The sequence below is a fragment of the Heptranchias perlo genome, chromosome 1, assembly GCF_035084215.1.
Source record: "Heptranchias perlo isolate sHepPer1 chromosome 1, sHepPer1.hap1, whole genome shotgun sequence".
In the NCBI taxonomy this organism is placed as follows: domain Eukaryota; kingdom Metazoa; phylum Chordata; class Chondrichthyes; order Hexanchiformes; family Hexanchidae; genus Heptranchias; species Heptranchias perlo.
Window position 1 is genome coordinate 185,609,431 of NC_090325.1, and position 18,045 is coordinate 185,627,475.

The window sequence follows — 18,045 nt, forward strand, 5'->3', positions numbered from 1 at the left end:
AAGCACCTTTGAGGTAAATTTCAGAACAGAGGCCAGCTGACAGGACTAGGAATATTTTCATTATTACATTTGAAATAGAATTTTTAAAATATCTGTTATTAAATTAATTATTATAGAAAATCAGTACAAAAATCTGAAGTTTCTCCGAAGCCAGATAGACTTCCTTTAAAAAAAACACAGATGTATGTGCGATATCTGTAGCACATAATGGGAAATAAGATGCATAACGTTCAGGAAAACGAAAGCATCAATCAAGACTAGAGATAGATTGTGGGACAAAATGGCGATGATTGGCAGGCACTCTGGCCCTTAAGGCACGGCAGACTTGAGTCTGTTGCAAGGCGGGTGCTCAGAAACTCAGTGAAGAGTCCATCTGATTCCTTGCAGTTTCCTGCACAGGTGACATTAAGTCTCCTGGATCAGCCAGATTTGTTCTGCATTTATTATTTCTTTCTGACAATATATATCTTTTGGGGGATTTAAAAAGGGGAATAGACTATGGCTGGGGAGTGAAACACAAAAGAAACCCTACTAAAATTTACAGCACAAGTATGCGTAACAATTTAGCGGGTTCAGAAAATGTACAAAAACTTCAAATTCTTCCTGATTTTCACTAGTACAAAGGAGTAACATTTTCTCAACAGTTAACTTTTTTTTAGATGATTAACATGGTTTGTGTCTTCTCCTGTATAGCTGGCCAGTAGCCATCCTGCTATTTACAATAACAACATGGGACAGTCACGACAGATGGTCAACACCAATCCATTACAAGACCAAACATCAATTCAACTGGAATTGTTCTGGAAAAATAGTTTCGCCAAAGCAGCGAGTGATATATTTTTTTTAAAAAAGGAAAAGAAAGAGGATGCCAGAAGGGTAGAGGTTTTGATTTTAAAATGTAGTTCCAGGTTAAGGAGTCAACTGTAGGCCTGGCATAGCATGCTTGATAGTGGTAAATAAAATACAGAAACACTTGGAAAAGAGGGTGATTGAAGCAAAGTGCGAAGGGATGTCCCACACAACATAACCACTGACTGACTGAACCAGCACAAATATTAATCATGAGTTACTTGGGTACTTTAGAAATGATAAAAAAATATATAACAATAAAGATAAAAATGAAGATGATTTCAATCGAATTAGAGTTCAGTCTGCTTTAATCATTTGTTTGCTTCTTTCAGTAGCCCTCAGACTATGGGCTGGTTGTGACTAATAAGATTTTGTTTTAGATAAATACAGTGAAATCTTTCCATGTTATGACTGCAAGTGACCTTACCAGAATATTTACAAAGTACTGGTTTAAGTTAAAATGGCTGCACATTTTCCGACTACCTTCTTAATTATCTTGTCATTTAAAAAAAGACTATGATGTAACTAATAATATATTTCCCATAGAACCTCCTTCCTCTTATTCCCGTCCCTAATTAAAAGCAATTCAAATCAATACAGATTCCAAATGTCTCTGAGTTAATACTTTCTTTCAAATTGTTGTGCTTACACACCCAAGGTTTGGACTTGGCCCCCAGAGTAGTGTATGAACCTGTAGATAAATCAATTAATTTACTTCCTGAAGATTCACTTACAGGCCTGTCACCACAGCCAAAATTTCTGTTTAAAATGTCTTCAATTAAAACACAACATTTGATAAATTTCTTGTGCAATTTCCTATGGCCTTCTGGACCTGAAGGCTTCTATGTAAAAGAGGAAGGAATCTCTGTCATTTATCTGTTCTTTCTCTATTGTTTGCCGTTCCAGATTTGGGGGAATTACTGGAAGGGCGTGTGTCGATGGCCTTGTTCTGTACATCAACACTAATCAACTGCATATGCTCAAGGCCAGTTCATCTGGGAACACCATGTTCCTCCCTTGACAGCAAAATGGGAATCCAGAAGAGGATTGCCATCATGCGCTGGGGGCTTGCTGCAGCCCTGAAAGGGGTAATAAATTAACAGACATTTGGCTCTGGATTCATATGGTGATCAATGGGAGTACAGGTCATTTAAATGCAAGATGGTTTTATTTTCAAAGTGGGTTCAAATTGGCCCAAATAAGTGGTCATTATTTTGAGCAGCCAATAAATGTTTAAACTTAGTTAATTTACATGTTCGGGGTTGGGGGGAGCTTTTGATATCTCCAGAGCAGCAGTCATTTGGTGAACTAGCAAAAGGCAGAGATTTAAACATATGAAACAACTCCCTGTCTCAAGAATCCTGCCAGTCAGGAAAGGTTGCTTTCTATTATCACAATCTTCAGCCAGAAATATCATTTATTTTTACAAGAATATTTATTGTCCCTATAAATTAAACCCATTTCCATCCATAGCATTGTTAGAACAGATTCACTGGCAGTTCATAAGTTCTGCTCATCGATTGTGAGGCTTTTAACGTCCAGCTTGTTTGTTCTGGATTCAAGTGGTTTGAAATACCAGCTAAATTGCAAAAAGTTTACAAAATGTAAGTAACATTCAGCCAAAGGGGAAAGGGGAGGTTCATTGTTAGATGTCACGTTTGGCATTGTTGAGTGCTTTGAACATTCTGCACTTTAGGAGCTGGTGTGGTGAATGGACTTTGTATTGAAGGCTGCCAAGGATTACATTTTGGATATAAAATCAATCTTAAATTATTTTGTATCACAATATCTGCCATTTTAGAAACCATCCTTTGCAGTTTATTCCTTGCTTTGCTACACTGAAAAATGTGACTTGAGAAGTAAATGGCAGAAATATTTATGCTGACTCCAAGAAAGAGAGTGTTAGAATTTTATTGTAACTCACTCGAGAGTGATTTCTCCTTTATCAACTGCATTTGCTGTTGCTTTTCACTCATTCAACTCTTTACATTAAGATATTGGCCTTGAATTTAGTAAAAGAATGCATTAGGAATACAGCCATAATCAACCTATGTCTTAAAGCTGCCAAGCAAATGCAGACTATTTTGCGGCAGTCTTTTAAAAGTTATTGTGTGAAGATTTATTTTAAATTGATTTAAACAAAACTCTAAGGAGGCTGACGCTAAAGATGATGGAGGCCACATCCAAATCTAGGCTGTGCGATGGAGGTGAAGTACAGATCAGCCATGATCTAATTGAATGGTGGAGCAGCCTCGAGGGGCTGAATGGCCTACTCCTGTTCTACAAATCAAACTTCAATGGCTGCGGCTTGGAAGAGGCGAACGGTCTGTTCACTTTTTCATTTTCTACTTGCTACCCACAAAAGGTGCGTCCAAATGGCAGACAGGCTGTTATGGCTGGGTCATCCCTTCCAAAAGCAACAGGAGTGGGGAAGGGGGGAGGAGAGAAACTGAGTTAGGAATTGAAGGCAGGTCATAGTTGTCAGGTTTTATTCTGCAGATTAAAAGGAATGATTTGTCCATACCCATAAATTCAATTCCAAGATGCTCTGCCAATGCAGAAAGTTGACAAAAAAAGAAAGAAAAAAAAGGGAAAAAAAGTTTCAGAGAAGAGCAGTACAACATACTGGAAAAAAAAATCACACGAGTAACATGGTTAGCCTGTGCTTGCACACGAGAGACAATGATGAGTGGCGACATTCCAGAGGAGACAGTGCTCACATAAGTTACTTTACTGTGGTGCAAAATGCATGCTTTCCAAAGAGAGACAACGCATCAATACAAGCACTAGGCAAAAAAACTGAAGGTTTGAAAATACAGAAGGCAATTCAATTAGCTGGAGAAATAAAACACAAGAAAACTTTCTGGTAATGATGCAAGGACATTTGGGGGCTATTAAGCTGAATGTCAATTATTTTGGCAGGGATATTGGGTTCTCTTTCGTTTCATGAGGTAAAACGATGCCTTTCATGGTTTATCTGAACTTCACAAAATAGTTTACCGACTCGAGATCTGACTTTGTTCCAATGGATTCAGGCACAGTAAAAAGATTTTAAAATTTTACAATATTTATGCCCATGGCACCGAATAACAAGGAAATATTAAGGAGTGAGATTTATGATCAGAATGAAGTGCTGCAGGAAGTGATATTTATTTTCAGTGAGGTGTGTTAAAAGATGTCGCATTTTTGTTTCAATCAAAGGGAGTTGCCTGCCCCACTCCAAATGATGGTGATTTGTTTGAAGAGTGTCAAGCAAATCTTTACATTTAGCATGTTTGCCATAGCTGAATACTTGGGCACACTCCCAACACTTCATTTAAAAATTCAGAAAATCCAGCTTGGTTGGTCGGCTACAATGTGGCAAAGCTATTAGCCGATGTGAAGTGCATTTCGAAACGCATTTGGTTCAGATAACTTCAAAAAGGCACCGTGTGAACCTATTCATAATTATTATTTTAAATTTAAAATAGATGATCTGGAAAATAATTTCCTTTCAAAGTGAATATTACACTGACAGAAAAAAAACTACTGCACAAAAAAACGAGTGATTTCAAAATGTCAATGCTCGCCTAGTTTTTGCCTTAAGGGATAAATCTGATGGATTAAACTTCAGTTTCCTCTGATGAAACTAGTACTGTAGTCCTGCATGAGCACCGCTGACAATATATATTAGTTGCATTGGAAAAGAGAAACATAAACAAGTGTTAAATAGCGGACATGCTTAAGCATGCATATTGCCACACTAATATTGGTGATTTACACTTGTATAAATGTTTGGTGAGACTACAATCACGGGAGAGGAAAATTCATTCATATTAGGGTTCAGGAGAGGGATATCAAAAATGGGGGAAAAAACTAAAGTAATTTCATGAACTTTAGAATGGGAAATACAATACTAAGGAAACATGCTCACAAAACAGGAACTGAAAGATTCAGCATGCATCACTCATTCCACAGACATCTGAACCCTTCACTGAACCCCACAAAGCTACGTCATTCAACTAACTTAAAGAACCAGCTACCGCTGTTAAAGTTGCCTGGTTACTGTCAAGGTGCCACTTAAAATATTTTCGATGTTATAAACTCTGAGAAATTGGCTTTCGAACTGAAATAGGAACGCAACATGACAGTAAAGATTCCCAGTACTAGAGAGCAATTCAGTTCGGTTTCAATTTTTTTCAATCTGAGACTAAAAACAGCAAAATATTTAATTCTCTATTTCGGACATTGGCTTAGCCAGCAGAGCAATCCTGGCACCAATAAAAGATGCAGAACACTTGCTGAACTCGACACACTAAAGGAGAATTCTGCTTCTAGATTGACACTGTCTAAAGCTCCAGTCAGGTATTAATTAGGATGACTTGGGACGCAGATTTCAGAACTACTGACACTAAAATCTATAAAACGTGCAATTTAACAAAACCAAGCTCTTCAGCTATTTGCAAAATGTCAACAGACGACATTATTGTGTGAAACCTTACAGTACTTGCACACTGCAGAGTTATTAAATAGTATGATCATGTTCAAACGTGAATGGGAGAGGTGTATTGATATTCAGTACTGTGGCATTTCAGGGAGTCAAGACCATGTGTGGCCTTCAGGTGAAAGGAGGTTAAAGGGTGGGGGATAATTGGACCAGGATGTGCAACAAAATTCTGTCCTTATTTTTATATTACCGTTATAAGTTCCTACATCCAAATTTATAATGGGAACTGTCCATGTAAAATTTGTTATGCTGTAATGACATCCTCCCACCTGTCGTGGTGCTATAGTGTCTCCAATGGCGGGAGGGTGTAATGAGAGTGTAACAGGTTTAACATAGAAACATAGAAAATAGGAGCAGGAGTAGGCCATTTGGCCCTTCGAGCCTGCTCCACCATTCAATATGATCATGGCTGACCCCTTGATGCCTTTTGTGTCTAGAAATCTATCTAGCTCCTTCTTGAATATATTCAGTGACTTGGCCTCCACAGCCTTTTGTGGTAGAGAATTCCACAGGTTCACCACTGAGTGAAGAAATTTCTCCTCATCTCAGTCCTAAATGTCCTACCCCGTATCCTGAGACTGTGCCCCGTTGTTCTGGACCCCCCAGCCAGGGGAAACATCCTCCCTGCATCCAGTCTGTCTAGCCCTGTCAGAATTTTATATGTTTCAATGAGATCCCCTCTCATTCTTCTAAACTCGAGTGAATACAGGCCGAGTCGACCCAATCTCTCCTCATATGACAGTCCTGCCATCCCAAGGATCAGTCTGGTGAACCTTCGCTGCACTCCCTCTATGGCAAGTATATTCTTTCTTAGGTAAGGAGACCAAAACTGCACAGAGTACACCAAGGCCCCGTATAATTGCAGTAAGACATCCTTGCTTCTATACTCACATCCTCTTGCAATGAAGATCAACATACCATTTGTCTTCCTAACTGCTTGCTGCACCTGCATGTCTGCTCCCAGTGACTGGAGTACAAGGACACCCAGGTCCCTTTGTACATCAACATTCCCCAATCTATCACCATTTAAATAATACTCTGCCTTTCTGTTTTTCCTTCTGAAGTGGATAACTTCACATTTATCCACGTTATACTGCATCTGTCATGTATTTGCCCACTCACTCAACTTGTCTAAATTGCCTTGAAGCCTGTTTGCATCCTCCTCACAACTCACGATCCCACCTAGGTTTGTGTCATCAGCATAACATAAGAAGCTCCCGTCATAAATGTGGACATAAGAATTTAGAATGGAAAAAGTTTACAAGAAGTGCATGCAGACAAAAGACTTTTAATATCGTAATAGATGAATGGCTCAACGGGAGCTGTAATGGGCCAAGACAAAGTTAAGTTATGAAATGTGAATGAAAAACAAACTTCAATGCTATCAAAAAGGAACAGTGGAGTAGACGGTCATCCATAGCTCTGAAATAATTCCTGTGTATGTCCATCAAAAACAAATGGACCCAAGCTTTATCTGTCAAAAAGGTTTGTTTGGAAAAATAAATAAATACAGGTTTGGAGCTCTGGAATGTGCCATTTAGGAATTATCAGCAGCATTTGGCTGGAACGAGTGGACTCTTATCATATCCTCTTCCCTTTGTTTTGTATAATAACACACTAGTTGGGCACTCAATGGAATGCATATTGCCTGAGGCTGTGTCAGAACAACACAACGTTCTGTCTACGAGGCTACAGGAAGATTGGAGTTACAGTATCATGTTTTCGGAAGGCAAGATGTCTGTGCTGTTGTTTCCTTCATGACACTATCAGCATTCCTTAATGCTTCCTCAATGTGTTATTCAGATACCAGCCAGTTTGCAGCGCTGTGCCTGATATACAGCTTCTTGCTGGCCAACGAACCTTTTGCATTCGTTACGCTAGAATATCTCTACCTAACACCCATTGTGGGAGCACCATCACCACAAGGACTGCAGCGGTTCAAGGAGAAGGCCCACTGCCACCTTCATCTCAGGGAAACTAGGGATGGGCTATAAATGCCGGCCTTGCCAACATCGCTCATATCCCGCGAACAAATAAAAGAAAAATCGGAATCCTTTCCAAGTAAATAGGGTAAGGCAGGGATTTAAAGGTGTTTTTAGCAAGTAATGTAAAGTTTCACATTGATAGTGATTTACCAATAGCCCAGAGACCAAATATTAAAAATATTCTCCCTCTGTATTTTTTCTGTTTACCACTAAAAATGTAAACTAACTTTCATATTTGTGATTTAGCTGAGAACTAAAGGGATGATGGAGGACCGTATGTATAATGGGCAGTTGGAAATGTTTTTGCAAAAGGGCCGTACTGGCCTTTCCAATGAATCTCACATCGAGGGGGCTATCTTTTGCTCTAAGTAGTATTACAGGTTTGGAACACTGTGATGGCCCAGTGACAGTCTGGGGTAAATTCTTCAGTTCAATCCTATCCCAAGTCATATCCTGATATACAGATATCTATAACTGAGTTTCCAAACATTGTACTTCTGTCAAATTCTGCCTCCACTTCATGTCAACATATCCACTCTTCACTTATATTGACAGCCTGCTAGTGATGCTCATTCAGAGACTGATTTCTGCACACTCATCTCAAGCAGTATTCTCTCTCTCCCTATCTAAATCCTACTGTTTTTCTCTCTCTCTCTCTTTTCCCTTCCCTTTCCCTCAATCTCTCCCCCTCCACACCTCCCTTTCCTTCACAGTCTTTTTCTCTCTCCCTCTTTCCTCCTCTCCAGTACATCTCTCTTTCTCCTGGTCTTTCTCTTTTCCTCTCTCTTCCTTCCCCGAGTGCTTCTACCTCTTATCCTCTCGTTCTTTATCTCTCTCTCTCTGCCTCCCCCCCGTCTGTTAACCGCATCTCATGCCATATGCACAGCGAGAACTCTTCCATACGAAAACGTCCGCGAAAGCAGACATTTTCCACCCCTGAAGCATTATCTTTTCTGCTTGGACCACACGGGGCCCATAATGGCTTCAGCATTAGGACTATAAATGAATCAGTTCCATGTCAGACTACAGATTAGTGAGAGAACCCCTTTAAAAAAAAGTGACATTCTTCTCCAATTCCAGGTGGTCTACTCAAATCAGACAAGGATCCATCAGACGGGATCAGTGGGAGTCATTTGCAACTCCCGAAAAGGATTCTTCTGTGCATTATTTCACAATCTCACTGTCTATTCTGCTAATCTAAACACCAAAATATCACTGCAATAAATTGTGGCACGAGGGAGACTGTTTTTTTTAAACTGTCAAAGCACTGCCTAGTCTTCTGCCTTGTTTGCATTTCTCAGTCTCTGAAGGCCCGATTATGCTGCCAAGTCTGCTACTGTTAGAACAGATCTGCACACATTTATCTTGTTCTTTGGTCATTGACTCCAAAAAGGATCAGGTCCATCCATTAGGAGACTCAGTTGCAATGGAACGCTGTGAAGATATCTAGGGAACAGTGTGAAATGTGGGTTACACATCTTCACTTTTCTGATTCTTTCACATAAGAGGCACAATCTCTCTTGTTGTCCCTCGGTACATACCAGTAAGAGATCTCTGACACAGGAGTGGCTGGTCTGAAGAATCCTTGGATTCCTCCCCACAGCATAAAAGCTACTGCTTGAATATTTTTGGCCCTCTCCCCGGACTCTTTAGACTGTTATTAACGGACTGATTTTAATTTTCGGCAGTGGCGGGAAATGGACGATAGCGGATCAGCTGTCCATTAGACACCCCGCCCGATTCTCCTTTCCATTGGGTGGCCCTTCCGCTCCCCCGGTTTGCACCTCCACCAAAGTTGAATTTCACCCCAATAACTTCATTACATTACGTTTGGCAGGTCGGGGGAGGGGGTGGATTGTGTTAATTTTGTTAACAAGAAAGCTGCTATACTAAGGAATACTAAATTGAAACTTCTGCATAAAATTGGTAATGTCTGTTCTACTTCTCTAAATACCACAGTCCCTGTTTCTGAACATCCCTTTAACACACTGCATTAACCCTGCATAGTCCCACTTCCTCATGTGCCCCTCCTGGTACTGATCTTTCAGGTTAAGACGGGAATGCTCTTATATCAGAACATATTATTCTTCATAGAATCATAGAACATTACAGCATAAAAACAGACCATACTGTCCATCAACTCCACGCCAGTGTTTTTCTACATGTGAACAACCTCATCTAATCCCACTCACCTGTTCACTCCCCATACCCTTTAATATCGCACCCAGTCTAATCCCATTCTCCCGCTCGCTCCCCATACCCTTTAATATCACACCCAGTCTAATCCCATTCTCCCGCTCGCTCCCAATACCCTTTAATATCACACCCAGTCTAATCCCATTCTCCCGCTCGCTCCCAATACCCTTTAATATCACACCCAGTCTAATCCCATTCTCCCGCTTGTTCCCCATACCCTTTAATATCGCACCCAGTCTAATCCCATTCTCCCACTCACCCCCCATACCCTTTAATATCGCACCCAGTCTAATCCCATTCTCCCGCTTGTTCCCCGTACCCTTTAATATCACACCCAGTCGAATCCCATTCTCCCGCTTGTTCCCCATACCCTTTAATATCGCACCCAGTCTAATCCCATTCTCCCGCTTGTTCCCCGTACCCTTTAATATCACACCCAGTCTAATCCCATTCTCCCGCTTGTTCCCCGTACCCTTTAATATCGCACCCAGTCTAATCCCATTCTCCCGCTCACTCCCCATACCCTTTAATATCGCACCCAGTCTAATCCCATTCTCCCGCTCACTCCCCGTACCCTTTAATATCACACCCAGTCTAATCCCATTCTCCCGCTCACTCCCCATACCCTTTAATATCACACCCAGTCTAATCCCACTCACCTGTTCACTCCCCATACCCTTTAATATCGCACCCAGTCTAATCCCACTCTCCCACTCACTCCCCATACCCTTTAATATCACACCCAGTCTAATCCCATTCTCCCGCTTGTTCCCCGTGCCCTTTAATATCACACCCAGTCTAATCCCATTCTCCCGCTTATTCCCCGTACCCTTTAATATCGCACCCAGTCTAATCCCATTCTCCCGCTCGCTCCCCATACCCTTTAATATCACACCCAGTCTAATCCCATTCTCCCGCTTATTCCCCGTACCCTTTAATATCGCACCCAGTCTAATCCCATTCTCCCGCTTGTTCCCCGTACCCTTTAATATCACACCCAGTCTAATCCCATTCTCCCGCTTGTTCCCCGTACCCTTTAATATCGTACCCAGTCTAATCCCATTCTCCCGCTCGCTCCCCATACCCTTTAATATCACACCCAGTCTAATCCCACTCATCTGTTCACTCCCCATACCCTTTAATATCACACCCAGTCTAATCCCACTCTCCCACTCACTCCCCATACCCTTTAATATCGCACCCAGTCCAATCCCATTCTCCCGCTTGTTCCCCATACCCTTTAATATCACACCCAGTCTAATCCCATTCTCCCGCTTGTTCCCCGTACCCTTTAATATCGTACCCAGTCTAATCCCATTCTCCCGCTCGCTCCCCATACCCTTTAATATCACACCCAGTCTAATCCCACTCACCTGTTCACTCCCCATACCCTTTAATATCACACCCAGTCTAATCCCACTCTCCCACTCACTCCCCATACCCTTTAATATCGCACCCAGTCCAATCCCATTCTCCCGCTTGTTCCCCATACCCTTTAATATCACACCCAGTCGAATCCCGTTCTCCCACTCACTCCCCATACCCTTTAATATCGCACCCAGTCTAATCCCGTTCTCCCACTCACTCCCCATACCCTTTAATATCACACCCAGTCTAATCCCACTCTCCCGCTTGTTCCCCGTACCCTTTAATATCACACCCAGTCTAATCCCATTCTCCCGCTTGTTCCCCGTACCCTTTAATATCACACCCAGTCTAATCCCGTTCTCCCACTCACTCCCCATACCTTTTAATATCACACCCAGTCTAATCCCACTCTCCCGCTTGTTCCCCATATCCTTTAATATCGCACCCAGTCTAATCCCATTCTCCCACTCACTCCCCATACCCTTTAATATCGCACCCAGTCTAATCCCATTCTCCCGCTCGTTCCCCGTACCCTTTAATATCGCACCCAGTCTAATCCCATTCTCCCGCTCGTTCCCCATACCCTTTAATATCGCACCCAGTCTAATCCCGTTCTCCCACTCACTCCCCATACCCTTTAATATCACACCCAGTCTAATCCCACTCTCCTGCTCGCTCCCCATACCCTTTAATATCACACCCAGTCTAATCCCATTCTCCCACTCGCTCCCCATACCCTTTAATATCACACCCAGTCTAATCCCATTCTCCCACTCGCTCCCCATACCCTTTAATATCGCACCCAGTCTAATCCCGTTCTCCCACTCACTCCCCATACCCTTTAATATCGCACCCAGTCTAATCCCGTTCTCCCACTCACTCCCCATACCCTTTAATATCACACCCAGTCTAATCCCATTCTCCCGCTTGTTCCCCATACCCTTTAATATCGCACCCAGTCTAATCCCATTCTCCCGCTCGTTCCCCATACCCTTTAATATCGCACCCAGTCTAATCCCATTCTCCCACTTGTTCCCCGTACCCTTTAATATCACACCCAGTCTAATCCCATTCTCCCGCTTGTTCCCCGTACCCTTTAATATCACACCCAGTCTAATCCCATTCTCCCACTTGTTCCCCGTGCCCTTTAATATCACACCCAGTCTAATCCCATTCTCCCACTCGCTCCCCATACCCTTTAATATCGCACCCAGTCTAATCCCATTCTCCCACTCGCTCCCCATACCCTTTAATATCGCACCCAGTCTAATCCCATTCTCCCACTCGCTCCCCATACCCTTTAATATCACACCCAGTCTAATCCCATTCTCCCACTCGCTCCCCATACCCTTTAATATCACACCCAGTCTAATCCCATTCTCCCACTCGCTCCCCATACCCTTTAATATCGCACCCAGTCTAATCCCATTCTCCCACTCGCTCCCCATACCCTTTAATATCACACCCAGTCTAATCCCATTCTCCTGCTCGCTCCCCATACCTTTTAATATCACACCCAGTCTAATCCCACTCTCCCGCTTGTTCCCCATATCCTTTAATATCGCACCCAGTCTAATCCCATTCTCCCGCTCGTTCCCCATACCCTTTAATATCGCACCCAGTCTAATCCCACTCTCCCGCTCGCTCCCCATACCCTTTAATATCACACCCAGTCTAATCCCGTTCTCCCACTCACTCCCCATACCCTTTAATATCACACCCAGTCTAATCCCATTCTCCCACTTGTTCCCCGTACCCTTTAATATCACACCCAGTCTAATCCCATTCTCCCGCTTGTTCCCCGTACCCTTTAATATCACACCCAGTCTAATCCCGTTCTCCCACTCACTCCCCATACCCTTTAATATCACACCCAGTCTAATCCCACTCTCCTGCTCGCTCCCCATACCCTTTAATATCACACCCAGTCTAATCCCATTCTCCCACTCGCTCCCCATACCCTTTAATATCACACCCAGTCTAATCCCATTCTCCCACTCGCTCCCCATACCCTTTAATATCGCACCCAGTCTAATCCCATTCTCCCACTCGCTCCCCATACCCTTTAATATCGCACCCAGTCTAATCCCATTCTCCCACTCGCTCCCCATACCCTTTAATATCGCACCCAGTCTAATCCCATTCTCCCACTCGCTCCCCATACCCTTTAATATCGCACCCAGTCTAATCCCATTCTCCCACTCGCTCCCCATACCCTTTAATATCACACCCAGTCTAATCCCGTTCTCCCAGTCACCCCCCATACCCTTTAATATCGCACCCAGTCTAATCCCATTCTCCCGCTCGTTTCCCATATCCTTTAATATCGCACCCAGTCTAATCCCATTCTCCCGCTCGCTCCCCATACCCTTTAATATCACACCCAGTCTAATCCCACTCTCCTGCTCGCTCCCCATATCCTTTAATATCACACCCAGTCTAATCCCATTCTCCCGCTCGTTTCCCATACCCTTTAATATCGCACCCAGTCTAATCCCACTCTCCTGCTCGCTCCCCATACCCTTTAATATCACACCCAGTCTAATCCCACTTTCCTGCTCGCTCCCCATATCCTTTAATATCGCACCCAGTCTAATCCCGTTCTCCCGCTTGCTCCCCATACCCTTTAATATCGCACCCAGTCTAATCCCGTTCTCCCGCTTGCTCCCCATACCCTTTAATATCACACCCAGTCTAATCCCATTCTCCCGCTCGTTTCCCATATCCTTTAATATCGCACCCAGTGGAATCCCATTCTCCCGCTCGCTCCCAATACCCTTTAATATCACACCCAGTCTAATCCCACTCTCCTGCTCGCTCCCCATATCCTTTAATATCACACCCAGTCTAATCCCGTTCTCCCGCTCGTTCCCCATACCCTTTAATATCACACCCAGTCTAATCCCATTCTCCCGCTCGTTCCCCATACCCTTTAATATCACACCCAGTCTAATCCCACTCTCCTGCTCGCTCCCCATATCCTTTAATATCGCACCCAGTCTAATCCCATTCTCCCGCTCGCTCCCCATACCCTTTAATATCACACCCAGTCTAATCCCACTCTCCTGCTCGCTCCCCATATCCTTTAATATCGCACCCAGTCTAATCCCATTCTCCCGCTCGTTCCCCGTACCCTTTAATATCGCACCCATTCTAATCCCATTCCGCTGCTAGCTCCCCATACCCTTTAATATCGCACCCAGTCTAATCCCACTCTCCTGCTCGCTCCCCATATCCTTTAATATCACACCCAGTCTAATCCCATTCTCCCGCTCACTCCCCATACCCTTTAATATCGCACCCAGTCTAATCCCATTCTCCCACTCGCTCCCCATACCCTTTAATATCACACCCAGTCTAATCCCATTCTCCCACTCGCTCCCCATACCCTTTAATATCGCACCCAGTCTAATCCCACTCTCCCGCTCGCTCCCCATACCCTTTAATATCACACCCAGTCTAATCCCATTCTCCCGCTCGTTCCCCATACCCTTTAATATCGCACCCAGTCTAATCCCGTTCTCCCGCTTGTTCCCCATACCTTTAATATCGCACCCAGTCTAATCCCATTCTCCCGCTCGCTCCCCATATCCTTTAATATCACACCCAGTCTAATCCCATTCTCCCGCTCGTTCCCCATACCCTTTAATATCACACCCAGTCTAATCCCATTCTCCCACTCACTCCCCATATCCTTTAATATCACACCCAGTCTAATCCCATTCTCCCACTCGCTCCCCGTACCCTTTAATATCGCACCCAGTCTAATCCCATTCTCCCGCTCGCTCCCCATACCCTTTAATATCACACCCAGTCTAATCCCATTCTCCCACTCGCTCCCCGTACCCTTTAATATCGCACCCAGTCTAATCCCATTCCGCTGCTAGCTCCCCATATGCTTTGATATTCTGCCTAATCTAATTCCACGTTCATGCTCACTCCCCATACCCTTTAATATCCCATTCCCTCTAATCCCACTCTTCTACTCATGCTCCGTATCCTGTAATATTCCTCTTTTTTATGCAACTACCCCGTTCACTTTTAAAACAATTTAGGGACTCTGCTTCGACACCAGTTTGTGGCAGAGAATTTCAGATTCTCTCCACCCACTTCATAACGGATTTTTATCTAACCTCCCCTTTAATTCCTTTTGTGATTATCTTCAAGTTGTGCCCTCTTGCCACTCCAGTAGAAACAATCCATCACTATGTATCTTATCATTTACTTTACCACACGGACTGCAGCGGTTCAAGAAGGTGGCTCACCACCACCTTCTCAAGGGCAATTAGGGATGGGCAATAAATGCTGGCCTTGCCAGCGATGCCCACATCCAATTAACGAATAAAAAAAAATCATAACTCTTCATAATCTCGAAGGCTTCTATCAAGTCGCCCCTTACTCAACTGTAGTGAAAAAAGACCCAATATCTCTTGGCTTGCTTCAGAACTGGAGCCCCTTAACCCTGGTACCAGCTTAGTGACTTTAGTTTGCACCTTTCCATTGCTTTTATACCCTTCCTATAATGGGGAACCCCAGAATGGATTTCTCATTCCTTTGACATCAGTTACATCACTCCATACCTGCAAACTTTTGTACTTCAGGAAACATCCACTTTTCTAATGTCACGTATATGCGTGCAATTTTTCGTCTTGTGAATCTCCTCAGTACATCATTATTGACACCTCACATCAATCCTGTGGCCAGTGGAAGGGGCACGCAGGTTGAAGGATGCTTTGTGGCTTCTTGCTTGGCAAACTGATTGATGCAGGTTAAAAGGAGCACAGGAAATGGAATGAGATGGAGAGGACTTTTGGGGTGCCTTACAGAAAAATGACATTTTCCTGTAATTTGTTCCAATTCTCTTCTCCTGCTGGTCCTTAGATATGGGAAATATTGGGAAGACAGCATTTATTCCCCTGAGGGAACGAAGAGTCAATTGCACAGTGTGGAACTGGGGTCACAAGTCAGCCAGACCAGGTAGGGATGGCAGACTTCCTTGCCTGAAGGGCATTAGTGGATCAGTTGGGTTTTTACTTCAATCTGGGCACTTTCATGGCCAGCCTACAAATAACCAGATTTATTGAATTCAGTTCCACAACTAGCCATAATGGGACTATGAACTCATAACCTCTGGTTGCTAGCCCAGTACCATAACCACTACAACACCAGAACACACCAAATTCTCTTCCATAGGTATAATAGATTGTCTTCGGGAGTCACATTAAAATGTGTTATAGCGAGGGTATGTTATATGGTTTCTCTCAGAACAGGAGGTCTAAAGGACCTGTGCTAACTGAGATGCTCATATATCAGAATGTCATAGCGAATGCCGTATTATTTTATGGGACCAGAAGAGTACCACCAATCTCAGTACTCAAAGAGTTAACCCTGCCCCTGATGTTTCTCTGACCCTCAGCTGTATCCTTCCTTTAACTCCTATCTGTTCAACCTATAATGATTCACAGTTTTAACAATAAATCGGAAGAATCACATCCTTGCTTGCTCTTACAATCTCCTCCTTTGCTCTCCTCTTTGTATCTTGGCCCTGCAGGACTCCAGCCGACAACTGCAGAATGTGACGGTGACAAAAGCATATTGTTGCTAACACGCCATCTCTCTTTGATCCCTTCAGTTCCCCATCTTGGTTTATTCTTCATCCTTCTTGAACACTACCTCAGCTTTTATTGATTAAGCTAGCACTAAACAAGAGGCTGGAGGTGATTTATAATGCCACAGAAAATGATCTTTCACTCTTCCATCAGTCATCACATGTTTGTTTCATGTCGAGTCACAGATCCCTAGCTATGCAGCTGTGTAGACGTTACAGAACTAAGGCATCATCATTTGTCTTGCCGTCACTACCTAATACCCATTGTACTTGTAGACATTTTTTGTCTACGCCCTTACTGTGGATTTATACTCCACTGTGGGTCTTCAATGCTACAGTCCTTCACTTTTTATTACAATTTCATGACCATACAGTAAACCTCCCCCCCAGTCCCTTCCTTCCAAATAACACAGACTCTTGGGAGTCCTACAAGGCAGCTGGTAGGAGTATTCATATGGCTTTTCTATTTGTGAAGGACCCATAAAGTGCCTGAGTTTTGAAATCATGATATTTTACTAGGAGTTGTAAAGAGGGTTATCTCTCTGGGTGGGTACATAAAATCTCTGCTTCCTGCAATTAATTTGTTTTCTTCAAGCTTTCTCCGCTGTTTATCTCCTCCACTCCTCTCCTGAAGCCATTGACTCCTTGCTTGGGTAAGGTTCCACATACACGAGGCCCCCTCCAATGCCTGACCCAAGGGACAGTTATCATTGTGTGCGTGGCAGGCTATTCAGCTGTTAGAAAGCATCACAGCCGTGCCCAGTCATGTCTTCATCCAACATTCGCTATTCAGGGACAGTTGAGTAGTGAGCAGGAATGGGAGCACTATCTAATTTTTCCCTCTGTGTAGCCAAGGGGCACTGGGAGCTAATTGAGATGCTCCTACCCAGACGCTGGCTGAAATCAACGGTCTCAGCACAGACTGGGGTTTGAGTACGGGAGCTTCCTGATTTGTGAGGTTCAGCTACTTAACGGATAAACTCACTGGGGGTAATTTTAACTTTTGGCAACGGTATAAAATGGTGACCTGAATGGAAAGGAAAACCGTGCGGGTGTAGAATGTGCGGCCAATTCGCTATCGCCCATCTTACACCATTACCGAATGTTAAAATGACCCCCAATGAATTAGAGGTACACTAAATAATTTCATTCAAAGGGCTACATGCTGAGATGTAACTTTAGATACTAAAGCGAGTTCTCAAATAATGTTTTTTTCTAAGAGCTACATATCTTCTGATTTCCTATCATTACTGTCTCTAACCGTCCTGGGTTTGCTATTCTTATTACTGAACATTATCAGCTATCTCCCAGTCATCTCTCTTCAACCTACCTTTATCTCCAATCCTTTTGAACATCATCATCTGTACCAGCTGTCATCCCCTGGGAATGCTCGTGAATCTGCAGTGCTTATTGCTAAACACCATCATCTTTCATCTTGTCATTTCTCTGTAACCTTTCTGAATGTACAGTCTTTATTACTAAACAGAATTATCTCTCTTCTAGTCATCTCCTGCGTCATTCCTCAATCTGCAATCATTATTACTGAACATTAT

General features: G+C 43.3%; 1 protein-coding gene across 3 annotated transcripts in view; it reads right to left on the reverse strand.

The window, feature by feature from the left end:
* The window catches only part of nrg1 (neuregulin 1), a 180,515-nt gene that overhangs the window by 16,214 nt on the left and 146,256 nt on the right, over positions 1–18,045 (reverse strand). Inside the window, exon 4 of one of the 3 annotated variants that reach the window (XM_067994407.1) lies at positions 3,374–3,397. The exons of the other annotated variants lie outside the window; for them this stretch is intronic. Within the exon in view, the coding sequence (XP_067850508.1) occupies positions 3,374–3,397 (24 nt within the window). The remainder of the gene's footprint in view (positions 1–3,373; positions 3,398–18,045) is intronic. 3 annotated transcript variants of the gene reach the window in all.